Below are 23,633 nucleotides of genomic sequence, written 5' to 3' on the forward strand. Positions count from 1 at the left end.
TGGAAAAAATAAAAACTCAGAGCCAGTTAATAAAAAAATCTTATTATTCTGTGTTCTTTGTTTAGGTGTTTAAGTTTATTAATCTGTGACTGGACCACAGACTAATAGATTGGACAGGACAGTGTTGTTTACATATTTCATAACCTATAAAAAGTTTTAGATTTATTTTTTATAACAAATTTATTCTAATTTCAATATAAATAAATGGCTGAAGACATCGATTTTAACGATGTTTTAGATGACATATTCCTGAGTGAGAACAAACAATGTAAAAAAAGTTATGACGAGGGTTTTACAGCTGGCACTGAAGCTGGAAATCCAGAAGGTTATCATTTAGGATATCACAGAGGTGCAGAATTAGGGAGAGAATTAGGTATATTATATAGTATACACATACATAATATAACACCATTGTCGGTCTATTTTAATAGATACTGAGCCACTCCACAAATTGGCTCAGCCAGGAATCGATCCCAGGACCTGCCGTCTTGTTAATCCACAGCGCCACAGTGGTCGACAAATATCTGTATTGATTGTAATATAAAAAAATATTTTTACAGGCTACTATTTAGGTGTGGTAACACATCACATACAAAACAAGCAAGCTCCAACTTACTCAGAAAAGCTCTTGAAGCAATTGGAAAAAGTGCAAGAACTAATAAACACATTCCCTCGTACTAACTCTGAAGAGCATGACATTCTAGCTCAGGCTGAAACGATCCGCGCACAGTACAAGAAAGCCTGTGCTTTGTTGAAGATATCATCTGCTAACCCTTATGATTCTACTGTCTCTTTTTAAATATTTTGTTGGTAAGATAAGTCCTTTAATTTTTTAACGAGATCAAAATTAGTTTCATTTCATTTCATAAATTAATATATTATAGTTGATTTTTTAAATTGATTTATAGAACAGGGGTTATCAACCTTTTAAACAATGGAACACCTATCAAATACCTTTTATTTTTAACTGACTTCAAAAAGGAGGAGGTTCTCAATTTGGTTGGTATTTTTTTTTTTTATAGAACTATATTCCAATGATTACAGATCCAAAACACTGTAATTATATTAAATGAAAACAAAAACTGTTAGAAGTATGTTTTAAGTGTAACACTTCATTCTTTAATAATAAAATTGGCTGTTTAAACTATAGAGGCATGTAATAGTTCAAATATACAGGATGCTCTGGAGTATTTCCCATAACTTCAAGGTGTTGATGAGTCCACTTATAGGAGGCAAACTGCATACTAACTTTTTTTAAAGTTATAAACAGAAACTTTTTATGTTTTCACGCAAAGTAATTCAAATAATTCTGACTATACATGTAACGCGCGCCTTTATATATGCTTGCATTATAAAATACGTCAAACTTGGCTACGTCATAATTATAAGAGCGTGTTTATTCGACACATTTTAAGATCTATTTACAAAAGAAATATTATTCACTCCGAAAATATTAATTTTAGAACACATGTTCCTTGAATATTTTTAATTAATTTTCAATAAAGATTATAACCCCAGAGTTATGGGAAATACTCCAGAGCACCCTGTATAATTAGAAAGTTATTCTGATAAAATTGTTTTTAGGTAATACTGCAATGAATTCCAAAATACACAAGTTGCACAACCAAATAGATAAGGCAATTGCATACCTCACTCCATTTCTACCTCTTGCTAACTGTCACATGGTGGAGTTCTTCACGGACAGCCACTGGGATAATTTGTTGCCCAGAAAATTGAGAGACTATCTTGATGACTGTGACTTTAACAATGCTGTTGAAATGTTTTGGAGTAGTGCTGAAGGAAACTATATGGGTAAGTAATAAGCATGTATTAATCTATGCTAATACTATCAAAAGTAAATATCTACATCTATTAAACCAATTATGAAAATTATTTTACCAGTAGACAGCCACATTGTGAAATTCAAAGTCCAAATTAATTCATTTCAAGTACACCCTGTCTATAGGCACTTTCTCTTTGTTAAGTAAAGTCTAGTACTTAAAATTAAACTTAAGGTAACAAAGCTACTAAAGAGCACCCTGGTCTGAGAAGATTAACTTTGTAATCACAGAATAACATAGGTTATATTTTATTGCTATAAAGGGTATGGAGTAAAAAATAATGTAGGGTAATAAATAACTTAATATTAAAGGTTAAAAGGTCCTTGAAAATTAATATTTTAATTTGACAAGTAAACACATTATACATTTCTATTATATATCATTATATATTTTTATTTACAGACCACAATGAGTTATCAAAATGGGTGCAGGAAACCCGCAGTTACTGTTTATCTGTGGACAATGAGTACTGTCTCTCAGCAGATGAACTACAAGAACGAATCAAGTCTTGGGGTGCAGACATGGTGCCTGAAGTGCAGATCTCTGAATTCATGAATAGCAAGAAAAGTTATGAGGTAGGTAGTTAATTATATATGTTACTTTTAAATTGTTACCGTTAGTTTATAACCTCACTCGCGATATAGAAATCTGTCGATATATTGTAAACTGTACATACAGATTACAATTTTACGTGTTATTTTTCGGTATATTATAATCTATCAAAGTTATGATGGTACTATGGTACGATGTCTAGTAGAAACCAAAAGGGGTGTGGATTTTCATCCTCCTCCTTACAAGTTAACCCACTTCCATCTTAGATTGCATCACTTACCATCAGGTTAGCCAAGGGCTAACTTGTAAAGAATAAAAAAAAAGGTATTTGTCTATGTCAGGTGCAAGTGATGTCTCGTGCGGTGGCGTCACTGTGCGCGGCGAGCGGTGCGACGCACTGTGTAGAGGCGGGTGGGGGGCGCGGGCCGCTACTACTGGCGCTGAGCCTCGCCTACCGCCTGCCCAGCCTCACCATCGACTGCGACCCGCGCACCCTCGCCAGCGCTCACAAGAGGGTCACACTTGTACAGGTAGAGATCATCCTGTAGTTGCGTCTCTGTGCGTGGCGAGTGGCGCGACGCTCTGTGTGGACTGTGCAGGCGAGCGGTGGGCGGCGACTCACAATAAGGTCACACTTGTACAAGTCCTGTCACGGTCGCCAATTATGTAAATTACTAAGTTAACACAAATGAGATCCTGACTACTGGACCTCTTAATGTTCCAGTATTACGAAAAGGCTTGGCGTTAACAGGTGGAGATTACCTTGACTGCGCACTTCAGCACTTTGTAATACCCTAGCCAATTTTACAAAATATTCTTAACTATACGTCCGCTATCGTGTTTTAGAAAGATAAAATGGGTAGGTATAGTAAGCTACCTTGAAATATAGCTATATGTCATTACGGACTTTTTGTAGACTAATAAAAGAGGTATTTCATCAATGCATGTTTTTGTTATCTCTAACGGATTAGGCAGCGTTTTCAAAGAAAGCTTTCTGGCGGCTCGAGTTTTACCGGCTCTTCCAACAACCATCGCCATATTACAATAAATTTTCACGAAATCTTAACAAATTATGTATGTACCAAACCTTTCCTCATGAATCAATCTATTTATGAGTAAACACCGTGTAAAAAAATATTTTGCGACATGGCGATCTGCTCATAGGCAATAAGCCATTGATTTATCTGATATTATCATATCATTTAATGATTTCTTTGAGAGCTATTTTGCTGCAGATTCCCTGTCAGCAGCTCTCCCTTTGGCTTGTTATGGAAATCTGTTCCACAGGTCGGGAATGCTGTGTCTTTGTAGCCGAGCAAAACGGAGTCCACCCTCGCGACTCAGAGCCCGTGAATTTTTTTTTAAGATTAGTATTAAAAAATTATTTTAATACTAATCTTTTTAAATTTGGTTATGTTGGTCTGTAAAACAAATTAATCCAGCTAATAACAATGGATGTTATGACAGAAACAGTGGCACGCAATAGCGAAGAGGATAAAGAACGGTACGGCGGAGCGTATAGCGGAGGCTATCGATACGGATCTTCATCGCTTTGCACAAAGTTACATCACTAACGACACAGACCTGCTGCAGATCGTGCGGGAGAAGTTTCCAGAACACTCGAATGACGACATGAAATTGCTTTTAACGGGTACGTTATCGTTTTTTGATTAAGTAGACTTTGGAATATATTGATTTGCTTAGGTCATGGCTCTTAGGATGGCTTTGCTTAGGGTATTATTGGTGATGAACTGATGACATAGTCAAAATTGCAAACTTTGCGGCACTGTCGCAACATGTCATATTCTATCAGATATTCTTTTATTGTATATACTTGGGAAAGTGTGCCCAGAAACTCAAAAATCATTTATTTCATGAAGGCTCAGTTTACTAGCACTTTTGAAAAGTTAACTGTTTGTAAAGATTCTACCACCGTAAAAGGACATGAGAGTGTATTGACTAAAGATACCCATAGATAGCAGGAAACGGAAGCTGGATGTGTTTTTAATACTATATAAGTTCAGTGGCGCTAACATTGTTGGACCAAGTGAAAAGAGATTGACAAAACAAAATTAAAAACCTACTAAATAATATGAATTTGATTTCTCTAGGCCTCCACACATGTGGCAACCTAGGCCCTACCTCCCTACGACTGTTCGCCTGCAGTGGCCACATCTCCGCGCTACTCAACGTGCCGTGCTGCTACCACCTGCTCACTGAGGATGTCGACGAGATGGCCTTCGACGTGTTCCAGAGGGACTACGGGGATGGGAAGTGGGGGATGGGATTCCCTATGTCGGAACGGTTGAGAGGTAACTTTTAAATAAATGTAAAAAAATAAACTTCACTTTAAATGTATACAACTTAAAATAATATATAAATACTAATAAACTATCATCTGTCTCCAATTTCGGAGGGCGAGGGTTCGAATCCGGTCCGGGGCATGCACCTCCAACTTTTCAGTTTTGTGCATTTTAAGAAATTAAATATCACGTGACTCAATCGGTGAAGGAAAACATCATGAGGAAACTTGCACACCAGAGAATTATCTTAATTCTCTGCGTGTGTAAAGTCTGTCAATCCGCATTGGGCCAGCGTGGTGGACTATTGGCCTAACTCCTCTCATTCTGAGAGGAGACTCGAGCTCAGCAGTGAGCCGAATATGGGTACGATAACTAATAAACTGTTTATTTGTGAAGGTTACAACTTGGGGAGGAATGCCCGCATGCTGGCAGCGCAGTCCATAGACAGAGTGGTGCGCCACAGACAACTGCCTGACAGAAGTCTGCTCTACCGCGCTGTACTACAGGCAATGATAATTTTATAATAGGGGTTAAAGTATGAAATTGCCGTTTTATTGCAATAGTTTTTTGAATTGACATAGAATCTTCATGGTTTGAGGTTTTCGAATGGAACTTTTTTCAAATGGTCTCTATGATGTTCTTTTTTTAAAAAATGTGAAACATTTGAATATCGGCTCTCAATTGTTTTTGTTATTCAATTTAGACAAGAAAGATGGATACTGCGAAAATTCAAGTGATTTTTGAATACGAGTTCCGACGCGGTGACAAGAAGTTTTCTTTCCAGGAGGCAGTACAAAATGCTTTCACACAGTTTGTGCAGTCTAGATCGTCGGAGTTCTATCGCAAAGGCATTAATGACCTTCCCATTAGATGGCAGCAATGTATAGATAATAATGGCAACTATTTTGATCAAATAAATTTGTTAAAAATTAAAAAATAAACAATTTAGATTTTCAGTACAAATCGGCAATTTCATACTTTAACCTCTAATACTATAGATCGGTTACGTCCCCACAAAATCATCCCAAAAAGTGATCCGAACAATAGGCTACACTGAGCACAATTTTGTCTTTAATTCCATTATATATTTATGTATATATAGTTTTTACACTTCCTAAACACACAACTCGACATTGTAGACGATATTTAGGTATTATTTGTTTAAATAACGTTCGTTGTTGACCACAACTAACATTGAGATGTGGAAATTTCCTCTTTTGAGCGCCACATTTTTCATGACCTAGTAACACATCTAACAGTATTTAACATCATTGAATTCAGGTATGTTTTGTAAACAATGGCGTAGATGCAATAGGCTGTTGACATTTTTTTTTAATTTTCTTTTTTTTTAATCGTAAGGAGCAATTTCAACCTACTCCTAACAAGTTAGCCCGCTTCCATCTTAGATTGCATCATCACTTACTTATACCACTATTAAAAAATAATAAAAACACACCACATTTAAAAGTTAGTAGTAAAGAATTAATTGACACTCATAAATGTTTGTTACAGGTAATCATCAAAAAGCATTTACCAAACTTACCTGTAACGGAAGGTAGACTCAAAGGTATCTCGTCTAAATGTCAAAATTTCAACGACTATTTCAAAATGGCCGACGCCATACTAAAACTCGGACTATATGAAAGTCTACCCGAAAATTACCTTACAGATATACATAAAAACATGGATGTGCAATGGAAAAGAATAGTTTTATTTTATTTCGTTAGATTATGTTTGGCGCAAGTCATTGAAAGTGTTATTTTGTTAGATAGACTATTGTATTTGTGTCAAAATGGTTTTGAAAAATGCTATCTTGTTAAATTGTTTGATCCGGTTATATCGCCTCGTTGTCACAGTGTTGTTGCTGTTAGGTGACATTACCTTAAAGGTTCTCATTATACTGTTAACACTTTCGCTGCGGTACTGATTTTTCTGTACTTTTCTCTGGTGCGGTACGAGTTTCTTTGAACTCATGCTAAAACTTTATTTGTGCGATACGAGGTCAATCGACCTCGTGATTCTTGAACACGCCAGACTTACGAGGTCAATTGACCTCGTACCGCAGCGAACTTGTTAACGTATTTTTATTGATTGTAAATTTTAATTATTAATGTACTGAATTTAATTAGTTCTGTAGTATACAGATACTTGGTTTAAGATTGATTGTAATATATTCAATAAATTAATCATAAAACATCATTGTTGTGTTTTTATTGATAGAATAACATATGAGTTCGTATCAATAATGTTCAGTGGTGATAATATGATGGTATCACGTGTCTTAAACGGTGAAGGAAAAACATCGTGAGGAAACTTGCATACCTGGGAATTTTCTTAATCTATATATATAAAAGAAAGTCGCGTTAGTTACTCCACTTATAACTCAAGAATGGCTGAACCGATTTAACTGAAAATTGGCAGGGAGGTAGTTTAGAGCCAGGAGAAGGACATAGGATACTTTTTATCCCGTTGGACAGCATTCCCGTGTGACTTGACATGAAACGCAAAACGCAAATGAAAGCTATGTAATTGACGTATAATGACAGATATGTAATGACGTATGGATGACAATTTAATATTTTATTATACAGTAGGGTAGGAGTATTATATAGTAAGGTAGGAGTAGGGTAGAGTAGGGGTAGGTTAGGGTAGTGGTAGGGTAGGGGTAGTTGAAAGTTTACATCGAGTTTCACGCGGACGAAGTCGCGGGCGTCCGCTAATTCTCTATATGTGTGAAGCACAGAACAGAGATCGCTAAAAGCTAACGCTTTTAGTAAAGTCTCAATACGCATTAGGCCAGCGTTGTGGACTATTGGCCTAGCCCCTCTCATTCTGAGAGGGTACTCGTACTCAGCAGTACGCTGAATATGGATTGCTAATAATGATATGCATAACAGTATATACCTACATCCGATTCAACGATGTCAATTGCGCGGTGGGCGGATCACTTAATTCCGCGTCTTTGTATCCTTGAAATGGATATCAAATTAAAAGGGCAGGTGAATAATAAATCATTCTGTCACAGAACGTCACGGGATATGAAATTTCTCAATTATTGCCTTCACCCACCCACCAGATTATAATAAAAATAACGTTTTTATTAATAGTTCCAAGAATACAGCTATTGTCTCATTGTTAATGTACTTATAACGTTGTTTTAAGTTTGTTATTGGATCAAAAATCGAAAAATCACGCTTCTAAAATGAAATTTTTGAAAGTAGAAATAGCTCAACGTGCGTTAGTTAAAAGTTAAAACTGTTTTTTTTAAATCATATCGATATAATATAGACAATTTATACAATCTGCAATTTGCTAAACGTTATAAAGCTATTTAAATTAGGAAACGTACTTGTAAAAATTAACAAAACAGTAGGTAAGTGACCAATTTTCTTTAATCCAGCTCACTTAATGCACCATTTCAACTTTTTTGATAAGATGAAAAGAATTTCTGACAAAAAAGTCGTTTAAAATCATGACGTTCAAGGGTTTTTTTAAATTTTTAATTTCAACTTGTTAAAAAGAAGCCGATCAAGCCAATGGTTTCCATATTATTTTAATCGTCTTCCAAATATACTTAGATATATCTACTCGTTCCTAAACATAGTAAAGAGATATGATTAGTCGCTTAGCAACGTGAAATCGTACAAAACATAATAAATTAGGGTGAATGATTCGTATACTCGTATAGAACTTCGATAGGCAAACTTGAGATTACTATATTATTAATCTTATGAAGCCGTTGGTTTTAATTTAGTTTTTATGTTTTATTAATAAACTCTTTATTTTATTATATTACATATTAATTATTGTAATGAATAGGTATATGAGAAACCGGCGTGTGTATCAAGCGGTATGAATTTCCTTTTCTTTTTTTACATATCGAATTACATACTTATTTGCTATTTTCCGCGAATACTAGCAAAGTATTTTTTTTACGCATTTATTCAAGTAGTATGGATCGTAAGCAAAATAAAAATAAAAAATAAAAATAAAACTGGTAAATAAAATAAAAAGAAAAGGGTTTCCCAAGCTCAGATGCCACTGAATTCAATTTGTTGAGTGTAGTTGATACTTGATCCATGTCTCATACATATATTTTATGTTGATTATGGCTTGCACGCTGATACCTAATATTTTATGGTAAGAAGATGGAAATTTGAGAGAAATGCTGCTATGGGACATTACTTGCTAAAACTCGTACTGGTGCATATCGTCGTATTTTGTGACTCTGAAATATTGTTGGAATTCGTACCTAAACGGAGCCTATACTATAGGAACACTTTGATATCAATATGTCTGACAAATCAAAACCCTATTTTTTTATTAAGTTTTAAACGTAGTTAGGTTAATACTAATAAGTGTTAATATATACCCGCAATCAAATACACTATCTAAGTTTTTCTTGATAAGAATATTTGCCATATCTTTTAAATGTAACTTTTTAATTTACCTAATCGAAAAAAGCTGTCTTAGGAGCCCGTCAATAGTGTAGCGGGCGGGGATCGAACCCTGACCTGTCGGTCATGAGTCTGACCTCTAAGTATATATTAGTTTTTTTTATAAAATTAAATACCGTGTTTTACTAAAATCGACTGCAAAAAAGTCATCCGAAAAAAAAAACAGAAAAGAAATGGTAATGAAAAATCCAGGGTCTTCTTAGTAATTAAAGAAGGCAGTTTTCCGAGATTTTCCAGATGAGATTGAAATTACTGGAAACGTCGTCAGGGTAAAAATGTGCAAGAACACGAGTGAAACTGCTTTAATATCTTGGAAAATTCGCAATACCCACCTACTTGGAAAAATGTCCTACTTTACTTTCGCAGTGAGTTTTCTTTGAATTTCCGGGTAAGGTATAGCCTTTATGTAATAGAGGAGCATGTAGTAGTTTGACTTTCATATCTCCTAAAGAGAAATAGACAAAATGTCGACCAATAGTGTCGGTGTAGTCCCAGGCCAATCTCTTTCGCTTAACGCAATGAAATAAATGACTATTTTCTGTATCGCAGATATTGGTTGACATTTGTCTATTTCTGTTCTCGAAATATGTCGTTGTCTTGCAAGGCCTACTGGACATATGCCTTTTGTATCGACTTCCTTTCCGGTGCGGGGTTCCCACTCCAGCACCATAACGTCCATCGGCTCTTCGGACTCTGGATGGTAAATGATGATGCAGTCTAAGATGGAAGCGGGCTAACTTGTTAGGAGGAGGATGAAAATCCACACCCCTTTCGGTTTAGTATTTGGGGTAGTATTCAAAAATTTCCCGGAATCCGGATGACTTTGACGAAAGCACTAAGTCGCGTGGAAACACTATGTGGCGTAGAGCCACGTAGAGCGTAGCAGTATGACGTCACAGGATGCGTGGGATGATAGTCTACGTGTAACATAATGTGTAGGCCTTTTCAGAGTATGAGCTATTGAGCATTGTAGATATGCTCCTAAAATAAATTGTAACTATAGTTAAGAAGTTATCTTATGTAATGTTTTTACATGACCTACCTTTTTTTTTCTTTACAAGTTAGCCCTTGACTACAATTTCAGCTAATGGTAAGTGATTACATCATCACATACCATAGACGAAACTTGGAAGCGGACTAACTTGTTAGGAGAAGACACCAAATCAATCCCCTTTCAGTTTCTACACATCGTACCGGAACGCTAAGTCGCTTGGCGGTACACCTTTGCCGGTAGGGTAGTAACTAGCCACAGTCGAAGCCTCCCACCAACCAGATCTGGACCAATTAAAAAAACCTCTATCAGACCAGCCGGGACTAAACGAATACAGGACCGCCGCCTTAATCCACCATCTATCACTGCGCCACGAATACGGTTCTACGGGTTCGATACCCTTAGTATCGAACCCGCAGACTATCAAAGGCTCTGCGCAAAATAACCCTCAAAAAGTCGATTCAGTAGTACGATAATGTAAATATTTGAGCAACAGATTGTATTGGCATAGTGATCTTATAATCCGTCGGCCGGGCTTGCCGACACTAACGTCTGTTAATGCTGCCTAATCCCGCCTCAAGTGACGTCGATACCTACAAGATGGACCGAGGGCCTGCGATGACCTGACATATCACGTTTTGGGAAGTAAGGTTAGCGTATAGTCAGATATAACACATTTTAGTAAGGTTAAAGTGAAAGTGTGTTAGCCTATGCTATTATACTTTAATTACCTACTATGCAAAAAAGTAAACCCTGGCTGAGTTTGTTATGGGCTCTTTGGATCCCTCGTAACTTTAATTTTAAGGTTTCGACTTTAATTGCCACCATTATCATGACATAACTTGTTTTCGTTTCCCTTAATGCTTCGCGGTAATTTATTATAATTATATTTTTATGCACATTTATAGTTCAAAAGCTACTGAATCGATTTTGGAAATTCTTTTACCACTAGAAAGCCACGATATTTGTGAATGTCATATTTGATCCCGTATTCCCACGGAATCGGGAACTAAGCGGGTGAAACCGCGTCATATTTCCTGATTGTTACATAACTTGGGTATCTTTAAAACAAGATGCTAGTAGGCAAGAGTGCAGTGGCGTAGCGTGCTTTGAAGGGGCCCTGTATCAAAATTAGTTGAGGGGGCCCCTAAATGAAGGTTTAAGATTTCTCACAAAAGAAACAAAAATGCTCGCTTAAAATAAATATGATAGAATTTTACTGACTTGACCTATATAGGATGTTTCGAACTTGTAGGTAAAAAAAGAAATTCTTTTTTTTTTGGTTTTGTCATTTCTGAAATGAAAAGTCTGCAGTTATTTTTCCCGGGAAGCACCATATTAGAAGAGATTGTCCGGGGGGCCCGTAGCTATACTAATATTATAAAGCTGAAGAGTTTGTGTGTTTGTTTGTTTGATTGAACGCGCTAATCTCAGGAACTACTGGTCCGATTTGAAAAATTCTTTCAGTGTTAGATAGCCCATTTATCGAGGAAGGCTATAGGCTATATATTATCCCCGGATTCCTGGGAACGGGAATCACGCGGGTGAAACCGCGCGGCATCAGCTAGTAGCGGTAGCTACCCCCTGCAAGAGTTTCCCATCTTAGACTTCATCTACACTTACCATCAGGTGAGTTCATAGTCAAATGCGAACGTCATCATCATCATCATTAACAACCCATATTCGGCTCATTGTTGAGTACAAGTTCAAGTCTCAGAATGAGAGGGGTTACGGCCTTAGTCCACCACGCTGGCCAAATGCGGATTGGCAGACTTTACACAGGTTGAGAATTGAGAAAACTCTCAGGTAGACAGGTTTCCTCACGATGTTTTTCCTTCACCGTTTGAGACCCGTGATATTTAATTTCTTAAAATGCACACAACTGAAAAGTTGGGAGGTGCATGCCCCGAACCGGATTCGGACCTACGCCCTCCGAATCGAAGGCAGAGGTGATATGACACTAGGCTATCACGTCATTCTAATAAGAGACAAATATGATGATGATATTGTCATTAAAGTCATCACAGTTAACATTTTATCAGCCTATTTTTAAGAATGGATAGGTTTCTAAAGGATACCTATAATATACCTAATGTAACGTTTATACTAGGTAATATGAGTTTCTTCTTTTGAGTACTGCAAGCATTTTCCTGGAAAAGTTGTGAGAAGCTATAGCACGATGAATGGAAAAGATTTACCATTGTGCAGTGTATTTTTAATGACAATAGAGACATCTTCGCAAATACCTTCCTATCTACTATCTAGCGAAAATATCGAAACATTTACCTGCAAATACAAAGTTAAAATATAATACTTCTGTGAAGGTATAGGTAGCTATTTATACATCATTATCAGGTGACAATAGGGATGATGACAGTTTTTTAAATTGTATATAAATTGAGAGTATGCTAATAGTAAAGCAGTTTTGTAAAAGTAACAGGCTATCTGCGATCATTACTTTCGGAGCTACAGGGATTTAAAGGGTCAGATTTGCGGCGCTGCCGCGGATCCCTGAAAAACACCGCATACAAAACGGCACAAACAAATGACGTCGTAGGTAATGTAATGATCGTTACATTTGTATGAGCGTTCAAACAAAATTGCTAATATCTTTGTTATTTGTGCGTTTATATTTATAGTTCATATATTTAAAAAATTCACATTTAATGTAAGGAAGCTAAAACTGTATGAATTTTCATCTAATTACGATAAAAGATTTTTAATAGATTTTGAAATTTTATAATCTCATTTATTTTGCAAATATCCAAACAATCTTTGCTTTTTATGTATAAATTAGTTAACATTGACCCTATTTACCCGAATGAATCATAAAAATCAATATATTCAAACCTAGTCATCATCCCCATTGTTTTTTTTTTGCCTATATTTTGCATTATATACATATACAGGTGGTCCCGTAATTATTGGATAATACGCAAATGGTAGATAGATACACCACTTAATTATCTAAAACTAATTTGAATAGATTTCCAAAAATCCCTAGGGTGACCAAGTTATATTTTTTTCGGATTTTTCAAATTTTTCTTTCTTGAATCAGTTTTTTCGATGCTGTAGCTGTTAATTAATTACAACAGCTATTGCAGTGAAGATGTTAATGATCTGATTTTTGTTATACATTGCGGATATACCAATGTACCGTAATACTATTTTTTGAAATAATGTTTTATTTGTTTTGTAGAAGAAGCTTTGAATGCAATAATTATTTTTCTTTCATTAAGGTGACCTCAACAAGTTAGCTATATATACACATATTACCCAAATATTGTCTATAAAGTCGAGTTGTATGTTTAAGAAGTTTAAAAATGTGTAGGCTTTAAAATTTAGACAAATTTGTGTGATTTTGCAGGCACGTAACATAGTATAAAATAATTATTGAGAAAAAGAATTTTTAAATTCAGTTTTTGTGTGACATCGTAACAAACTTAAATAAAATGAAATCAAATCTTAACCCTTAATAATATTCATTGAGTTCAGTCGTATGTACGAGGCGCGAAGATTTCACACCATCAATATATCCAACCCCATGCTACTGTGATGTTCTATATCTGTGAATGAAATCAAACGCATAAATTCATAAAGCATTACATGCAATATCCTCTTGGACTACGGGAAAATGTATAAGTTGATAATAGAAACCACATATTGAACGCCATAACTCATGCAACCCCAACATATACGTTTTATAACAGGGCGATGTTTTATTAACACGTTCGCTGCGTCACTGATTTTTCAGTACTTTACCAATACAATACGAGATTAATTGACCTCGTATCGTGCAATACGAGGTTTTTTGACCTCGCACTAAAACTTGTTGTGGTGTGTTACGAGGTTAATTGACCTCGTACCGTACAATACGGGGTTTTTTGACCTCGCACTAAAACTGTGGTGTGGTACGAGATTAATTGACCTCGTACCGCAGTGAACGTGTTAACATACTAGCTCTTACCTGCGGCTTGGTTCAAATAGTATACTATTATTTTAATAGTTTTGGAAGCCACAAGGGGAGAATTTAAAAAACAAAAATGAGATTGAATTTAATTGAATTATGTTTTTAGATACCCGACCACCGGGTTTCGGAACAATCAAAAACCGGACTAGTGCGATTCGGAAACGTCCACCCAGGGTTCCGTACAAATAATTTTTTGTCATAAATCGAAAACAATATAATATTTTTACAGTATCTTAAAAGATTGATTTCTTTCCGGAGTACCTACTTGTATATGGATTTAACTTCAACTCGTATCCTCCACGCGTTTCCGAGATAACGGGTCTTGACGGCCTTCGTGGCGCAGTGGTATGCGCGGTGGACCCTAACGGCAAAGACTTACCGCCAAGCGATTTAGAGTTCCGGTACGATGTCGCGTAGATCCCGAAAGGGATGTGGATTTTCAGTCTCCTCCTAACAAGTTAGTCCGCTTTCATCTTAGATTGCATCATCACTTACCATCAGGTGAGATTGTAGTAAAGAGCTAACTTGTAAAGAATAAAAAAAAATAAAGACAGACGGGTACCACAGTGATCTTATAAGGAATCCGTCTTTTCTTTTGAAACCCTAAATACTCTTAAAAGTTAAGTTTTTCTCAAACCCTCAATTAATTAGTAATTATAATTTGTAACTAATATTTTGTTTTTAGAAAAGCTGACAGCGATTTAGATATTAAATTGTTTTCCAAAGAACCGCGATCGGGCGGCCATTAAGGAAAATTTACGAGAAAATTCAAACGCACAAATTAAATTACAAAAAGTGGTTTAAATGGAATCCACTATTAAATATTCCTTATTCCAGCTACAGAGAACACATGGAGAAATTACTATTATTAGCCATAAATAAATGTGTTAACAGCTCGCGATAGCTAGACATACTTCTTTTTGTCTGAAAGCACAATACATAATAGTACAAACCGAAACTTTGTAAGCCTATGCTCCTACCGTAGGTATGGAAGCCAATTAAAGTGCCGAAACTAAGGTTCTAGAAAAAAGTTGTCACACAGCTAAGGTTCTAGTGATTGGAGACATGTTTCCTCATGATATCCCGTATTATAAAAAAAATGTGTTTTATACTTGAACCATTGAGGATCTGAAAACCTCTAAAAGCACCACGGTCTTATTAACTCCATAATATGGTAGGCATATGCTCATGGTAGTCATAGGCTGACAAACTTTCAGCCTTCATGAGGTTAGTCTGGTTGTCGCAACCTCTCGTTCTAAAAGGTTTAGCTGCGCGGTTATGGTGGGCGAGTCGCTCGTTGGAACGTAAATTGTTACTTGTACGTAATTAAATTGTAACTCCTAGGTCCAATTGCTAGTTATGTAGGATACTGCGCATCGCACGCTGGTTGAACGCGCTGCTTGGGAGACGTAGACAGTGTTGTACACAAAGTTTTAACTAGGGTAAGCACTATATGTACACAATGGAAAATTCCTTCAGGGCCTGGCCTTCTAGCCAAGTGGCACGTTGATTCTCTTTCTTCGACCGCTAACGCTTCGAAAACTAGAAAGATGTATGGGAATGACATTTGCTATCGACAGGTTACGTGATCATGATCTGTCATTCCCATACATTTAGACTTACAAGCGTTAGCGATCGTAGAAAGAGAATCGACGTGCCACTTGGCTAGGGGGGCAGGCCTTCTTCAGGGAATATGGGCCACTGCTCCATTGCGGGCTGCAATCATTTCATCATCATATCAGCCGATGCACGTCCACTGCAGGACATAGAACTTTTATAGAGACTTCCAAACATCACGATCCTGAGCCGTCTGCATCCAGCGAATCTCTGCGACTCGCTTAATGTCGTCAGTCCACCTGGTGGGGGGTCGCCACAGGACCCCAACAACCATCGGCTCTTCGAACTATATGCCCCGCCCTTTGCCACGTCAACATCGCAACTCTTTGAGCTATGTTTGTGACTTTGGTTCTTCTGCGGATCTCCTCATTTATGATTCGATCACGCAGAGAAACTCGGGCTGCGATATAGATTAGTAATGAGTTCTGAGGGAAAGCAGTGCATTTTTGAAATGCATACTGCTGGCTGAAAAGATACTCGCTGAGTAAACACAGAATAGAGCTTTAGTGACGAAGCTCGTTCGGGGTTGTAGGTACTACCACCATACTTATTTATGTCGTAATTTTGTTTTGTCTGCTTCGATTGTTGTTTGCTCTATTCCAGTCTGAAGAGATGTTTGTTGCTGTAGTTACATGCATGAGGCTTAACGCTATTAAGCTTATTTTAATGCAATTGGACGAAATGCAAACTAATGCTATTTTAAGTAGGTAAATAATATTTTTCTAGTATTTAAGTACTTACCCTTTATTTACGAGTCTTTTGAGAGCCCAAGCTCTACTGTTTTGGCCCCCAGAATGAAGAACCTCACAATACGCGCTGTCTCAAGGATTACTTCTGTATTCGACCCTTGTTCCAACAGTAAAGCGATGTGGAATGTTGAGGCAACTATTATTGTCCCAATAGTTGTTGCAGTCTAATAGCGAAAAGTTTCGACCAACACTTTAAAAAGCTTTCGCTTAACTGTTGGATCAAGAGTCGGATACAGAAGGCAGTGATTCTTGAGACGGCGCGTATTGTGACGAGGTTCCTCACTCTGGAGCCCTGACCGCCGGTTGCTTAAGCATTCAAATGTTCCGCTGTGGGAGCGTTGATTTTTTTTTTATAAAATGTTAATAGTGTTTTGTTTTATATTTCGTATTTGTAACATTGTTAAAAATTAAAAAAAAGAACAAATACATAAATGAGAGATAAAAACTCAATCATTCATTCATCTTCATCTTGTGAGCAAGGTCCAAGTATTGATACTATATCATTTTCAGCTTTCACCAGATTATTTATTACCTAATTTTATTAATATTGGTTGTATTCTGTAACTACATTTTGCATATCACCCGCTGCGTATAACGTAGTACGGGATTATGTATTCTGTGGTACGGGGGCGGTCGAGGGCGGACCACCCTTGCTATAAGGCTCGCTCGGAGACAACGCGCGGCACTCGTCGACGCACCGTGCGTTACACCGCAGCGATGACTCTAGCCGCGGCAGCTCTCTTCGCGATACTGGCTGGTGAGTAGCTGAACAGTGAACTTTGTTATTTAAACTTTTGTAGAGTTCCATTTTCAAATTCGGTGATACTTGCAATTTAAAAAAATCGTTTCGTTCGAAAATCTGTTTAGATTAAGTGTGTTACCTAAATAAAGTGGATTCAACTTTGTTATTCAAACTTTTGTAGAGTTCCATTTTCAAATTCGGTGATACTTGCAACTAAAAAAAAATCGTTTCGTTCGAAAATCTGTTTAGATTCAGTGTGTTCCCTAAATAAAGTGGATGCTTGCAACTTTGTTATTCAAATTTTTTTTAATTCGGATTTTACTTTTCTGAAAAACTAAATTGTGTTTACTCTTACTTTAATATTGAAACTTTTAGGAGTTACGAGTACTTACTTTTTTAAATTCGGTCTTAATTACAGTTTAATAAAAGACTTCCAAAATCTGTGCTTGGTTATAATTTTGTTCTTTAAAATTGGATTTTTGGAATTTCAGAAACTTTAAGATCTTTAAAATCCTTTTCTATAGGTATAAATCTAGAAATATATTAAAATGCTAGTAGCTTTCTTTTGTTGAGTTTCATAAATTCAACTTACAGTTTGGGTAAGTTTCGCCCGCAATCTATATAAAATTTCTTGGAATAAAATAAGGAAAAAATTATTTATTCATTGTTCAAGGCTATTGAGTTAATTAACTAATTAATTTGTCAACACTGATTTTACAGATTTTAAAGCGTAATTATATTAAAACAATAAGTAATTGCTGTTCTAAAAAACCTACTAACAACTGCAATGCAATTTTGTGTTTTATTGAAAAACTATTAACTTTTATTGAAAATTTAACTTTTATTATTTTTTTTAATATTTAGGTAGGTACTAATAGTTTGAATATCTATTTTATTATTTTTAACCTATTTCTAAAAAGGAGGAAGTTCTCAATTTGACGCGTATTTTTTTTAAGTTTGTTACCTATCTTCCTTATTTCTTAACCAATTTCGAGAATTCTTTTCTTGTTTGAAAGAGTGTACTTCCAGATTGGTCCCATTTAATTTTCATGAAAATTGGTTCTGTGATTTTTTATTAAAATGAAAATAATGAAATTGCCCATACCACACAAAACATACTTGCGGTTTCGTTCACTATGCTAGGACACACTAAAAACTAAAAACTTATAGTAGATTGTTATACAAGGGGCTAAAAAGACACAGGAGTCGGAAATTATGTTGCCGGATAAAAGCATCTCCCTTAATATCCAAAATTGTAGACTTTGTACATTTAATTTTCAATTAATATAAATCATTGAATATCGTACTAAACTATTTTATTTTCTCGCAATCGTAGTGATAAGCAGAGTGTAACACGTGGGGCTAAACCCATTATAAACTCGGTTTCTATTTAGGCGGCCCTCGCCTTCGTCTCGGGCCCTAAAAATACCTCGTATATAATGGGTCTTTTTAGCCCCTTAAAATAGTAGATTGTTATACAATCTACTATTTTTTTTCAACGTGAGATATACTATCAGATGTTAATTATAATGACCGAGATAGTACTCTATAAAGCTTGGCGCTATAACACCATTAACTGGCTCACTGTGGGTAAAGAATTTTTACTTAAATGCTCAGTATTTCATTGCTTGACTCTGGATTTGAACCTAAGACTTAATTAATAACAATTCGAAACCACACAGGCTAATCGCTGGACCAACGTCGGCGTAGACTTAAAATATACTCTATATATTAGATACCTACCCGTGCACGTAGTAATTAAAAAACGATTTTTTACTTTTTTAATAAAGTAAAGTAAACATACAATTTTCATCGTTGGAAAGTACCCATAGGGTTCCAATCTAATGTCGGTAAAATATTAAAGAAAGAATAACATTACTTGTTATTGTTATTCCTTTTGGTTTCGCATTTTTAGAGAGAGTAAGGTACTAATAAGTTTTAAATTTAGATAATTGAAATTAAAAACCGAGATGTGATAGTGGATAGATACTTCGATTAGGAAGATGCAGGTTCGAATCCGGTCCAGGGCATGCACTTTCAACCTTTCTGTTGTGTGCATTTTAAGAAATTAAATATCACGTGACTCAAACGGTAAAGGAAAAACATCGTGAGGAACTCTGCATATCTGAGAATTTTCTTAATTCTCTGCATGTGTGAAGTCTGCCAATCCGCATTGGGCCAGCGTAGTGGACTAAGACTTTAGCCCCTCTCACTGTGTGAGGAGACTCGTGCTCAACAATGAGCCGAATATGGGTTGTTAATGATGATGATGAAATTAAAAACCAACACGGCCTTTTTGACGGTCTCCGTGGCGCAGTGGTATGCGCGGTAAATTTACAAAACGGAGGTCCTGGGTTCGATCCCTGGCTGAGGAGATTGAGATTTTCTTAATTAGCCTAGATCTGGCTGGGTGGCGAAGACGCAACGCCAAGCGATTTAGCGTCCCGGTACGATGTCGTTGAGAAATCTTAAGGGGTGTGAATTTTTCTCCTACTCCTAACAAGTTACCTCGCTTAGATCTTAGATATTGCATCATTACTTACCATCAAGTGCTAACTTATAGAGAATTAAAAAAAATGGTAGTGTGAAGTCTTGGGTGTAAGCTCTCTATCCCGTCTCCTATTAGGAGGGAGGCTTGACCCTGTAATTTTAGATCATTGAATTTTTCTGGTAATGAATGAATGAACGAATGAATGAATCATTCTTCCTCAAAAAAGAACTGAGGCACGAAGCTTCCTATAAGCAAGTCGTAAGAATAGGTCACCCACCTGTTGCTCTTACTACATAACACCTACGCGTACCTATACGTATTATCCATTCCACGGTGTACGTTTCAGTTCTTTTGTGCTTTGTCGCCGCGAAAATTTCTAGAATAAAGTCATTTTCCGTTATATGACGTATTTTCTTTATTATTTTGCTTTGAGCTGTCTTCCAATATCTAAATATAAAATTGTTTATTTTTAATCTTTATTTTTAGGGGGAGTCCATTTTGAACTATGCCGTTCCGTAAGGCACCTTTTGTATTTGGAGTTTAGTCTAAATACAAAGGGTGCCTTGCCTTATCCTTATCAGCCGATAGACGTCCACTGCTGGACATAGGCCTCTTGCATGGACCTCCAAGCACAACGGTCTTGAGCCGTCAGCATCCAGCGGCTCCCTACAACCCGCTTGATATCCTCGGTCCGACAAAACTGTGCTTTCCGGTGCGGGGTCGCCATTCCAGCACCTTGGGACCCCAACTTGCCTTATAGTTTTATCTAAATTTAATTAATTTTCTTAATAATTTTTCTAAAAAGAAAGTCGTTTTCCATTTTAAGATACTTATAACGTGTTTTCTTTATTATTTTGCTTTAGGGTGTCTTTTTATTCGATATTTATTTATTTATACTTTAATTGTACACCACAACATAAGAAATAACAAGAAAGAAAAAAGTAAAGCACAGAAGTAGGATACAAAAGGCGCCTTATCCCTACGTAGCGATTTCTTCCAGGAAACCTTGCATTTACTCGTAAATGGAAAATTGTTGGTGTGAATTTTGAATCATTATCGTCTCTTTACCCTTCTCCCATATAGGTAGGGCCAGCAAAATATGTCCAATTTCCTGTACTTGTGAACTCATTGTGAATGCAACCTTAAAAACCAAATCAAAGCTATCGTGTGTGTTTGTTTATTACGCCGCAACTTTACGGCGTAATAAACAAACACACACGATAATTAAACATTCAAATATATTAATGTGATTAGCCCAAAGACAAACTCAACGCGGGGAAATTTATTTTTTCATCAATAAATCTACCCAGTGCTTGCCCATTTTGAATTGTCACTGCACACCATTTATTATCGCTTCGTTAAAGAAGGACAAGGAGAAGATACGGGACTTATAATAATGCTCAAATGTTTTTCGTAAAAACAATCGTGTATAATTTTATGTGCCATAAAAATAACATAGATCAGAAAATATGTTAATTAGGTAATTAAATATTTTTATTCAAGAAGGAATTGTACTCGTGACACATACTTCTCACCCTCCGTACTTCTCGTGATACAAACCATATTATAAGACAAATGGCACGTCGATTCTCTTTCTACGATCGCAAACGCTTCGAAAACTAGAAAAATGTATGGGAATGACAGATCTCGATCACGTGACTTGTCGATAGCAAATGTCATTCCCATACATTTTTCTAGTTTTAGAAACGTTTTCGTTCGAAAACTAGAGTACAACAAGATGTTTTATAAGAAATCCTTAACTTTTATTAACTGATATCGATATATTTTGGACTTTTATTCCATGTACTACACCAAATTAATATTGTTTGAATTATTATTACACACACACATACGTTCTGTTTAACACTTTTTCGTTACGTGATGATTCCTTCCAGTAACCATACCTACTGTAAACTGCAAAAGAAAAAAGTTACCTATCAGGAAAAAAGACAATCTTTCGCGGACGGAGTCACACGCGTCTGCTAGTAAAGCAAAACAATAGGCACGTAGATAAATAAGTTTCCCCTAAATTTTGTTTTAATACTTTTTATTCACGGGCGTGTAAATTTTCCCTTTCGACGTTTACGACTCATAAAGAACTGTGGGTGTAAATATTGTTAAAAGTTCGCATTATGTATATTTTTCAATTACTTAAAACAAACTTTTATTGCTATTAAACTTCTGCCTTCTCCTTTCGTGTTGCAAGTCACACTATTGGACTAAAAACCTGCGAGAGACAGATCTTCGTTATTTTATATAGAAGTTTGGACTGAAGGAGATTTGGATTATTAACAGATTTCAAGGGTTTCAATTGATCAAGTATGAAACGTAATTTTTTGATATTTTCCTAGGGATATCATTTCCCCCGTTACGAGATGCTTTTTAGAGCCTCAATAGGTCCACGGTAAACCTCAAAGGTCATGGGTTCGATCCCTATTTTCTATTGGACTATTGTCGTACCCAATCCTGATGCAGAATTTCGAATTAATTGGAGAGCGACGGGAATATTTAAATATTTTAAAATGACCGAAAAGTGATTGCCAGTGGCCCAGTGGATATTACCTCTAACTCCGATTTCAAAGGGTATAGATTCGAATCCAGTCCGGGACATGCACCTCCAACTTTTCAGTTATACCTACTCGTATGTGCATTATAAGAAATTAAATGTCACGTTTCAAACGTTTTCGAAACATCGTGAGGAAACCTGCATATCTGAGAATTTTCTCAATTTTCGTCCTACGTGAAGTCTCCCAATCCGCATTGGGCCAGCATTGGTGGACCTCTCATTCTGAGAGGAGACACGAACTCAGTAGTTAGCCAAATATGGATTTATAATGATATTTTTAAAAAAATACGGCACAAAGAGAAATGAAATTGTGAAAATTATCATATTTTCTAACAAAAACTTTGATTTGACTTATAGTTCGATGGCGATTGATTTTACAAGGCGCTTTGCGAGTAGCTTCAAGATTTGTGGGAAATACCACTTTTTTGTTTCAGTAGTCTTAGTTAGTCTTAGTCTTAGTTAGTTAGTCTTTGTTAGTTATTCCTAGTTGAGAAACTATGCTCCCAAAATTCCTTGTTATTTTTCAGTAACAATTTACGTGTCAAATGAATCATAAAAATGAATGTATCATCATTCATTTGAAACCATTAACATGCCCACTTTCTTACTACGAAACGTAGAAAATTAGGGTAATTTGAAATGGTTTGTCACTCAGAGATATCGTGTGTAAAGTTCATTTTTCGTTACCAAGAACAGAGCATAGCTGGAAAGCATCGTTAATTCAAATTAATTGACTTGTTTCTTTCCTAGAAGTTATAACCCTTTAGCCTTTAATCTAGTACCTTTGTAGATAAAAGCTTAAGGCAACTTTGTAGATACGAACAAATATTTGAAGTCTCGAAAAAAGCCTCCAAAAGGTCGTAGGTTCGATCCTCGCCCGTTGGACTGTGGTACCAATATTGGTCATAACAAATATTATAACAAGAATTATTTTTAAACAAAAATAAACTAGTTAATGTTGATGGATTTTTTCTTGAAAATTGACTCTCAAACCTCTTAGGACCACCAGCAGTGTCATCTGTCACCAGCTTCTGAAGGCCTAACACGCAACTAACTATAACTAACTATATCGCGAAGAGAAATATCAACCAATAGCTGAAGAAATATCGATATCTCTTTCATTGCGTTGGAAAGAAAGAGATGGGGGCTGGATCCACTCCGTCGCCATTGGTTGATTGATCTCTATTTCTCGACACGTAATATTTATTATTGGTAGGCCCAGTGGGCAGTAGGGTTGTCAATCTTGAGAAAAATATAAGATTTTTCAGATTTTTCTGTAAAAAATATATAACGCTCGAAGAAAATATAGTATTTTACGAAATAAGTGACAAAACCTGGTTGCATTTTTCAAAAA

General features: G+C 36.1%; 2 protein-coding genes across 3 annotated transcripts in view; both read left to right on the top strand.

The window, feature by feature from the left end:
• Positions 1-643: 643 nt before the first annotated feature.
• Positions 644-6,895, top strand: LOC112054414 (probable methyltransferase-like protein 25). 2 transcript variants are annotated; one of them, XM_024094193.2, is made up of 8 exons: positions 644-810; positions 1,585-1,812; positions 2,244-2,416; positions 2,735-2,923; positions 3,861-4,044; positions 4,505-4,705; positions 5,093-5,202; positions 6,209-6,895. In XM_024094193.2, exons 1-8 carry the CDS (start codon positions 777-779, stop codon positions 6,569-6,571), a joined length of 1,482 nt encoding a protein of 493 aa, XP_023949961.2. In that variant the 5' UTR covers positions 644-776; the 3' UTR covers positions 6,572-6,895. The 2 variants fall into 2 exon arrangements, with proteins under 2 accessions (XP_023949961.2, XP_052742110.1); XM_052886150.1 differs by lacking the exon at positions 644-810 and adding an exon at positions 903-999.
• A 10,194-nt stretch (positions 6,896-17,089) lies between these two features.
• Positions 17,090-23,633, top strand: part of LOC112052585 (uncharacterized) — a 40,420-nt gene continuing 33,876 nt past the window's right edge. The window contains exon 1 of the mRNA XM_052886339.1: positions 17,090-17,237. Within this exon, the coding sequence (XP_052742299.1) occupies positions 17,090-17,237 (148 nt within the window). The remainder of the gene's footprint in view (positions 17,238-23,633) is intronic.

The sequence above is a fragment of the Bicyclus anynana genome, chromosome 16 (genome assembly GCF_947172395.1).
Source record: "Bicyclus anynana chromosome 16, ilBicAnyn1.1, whole genome shotgun sequence".
Taxonomy (NCBI): domain Eukaryota; kingdom Metazoa; phylum Arthropoda; class Insecta; order Lepidoptera; family Nymphalidae; genus Bicyclus; species Bicyclus anynana.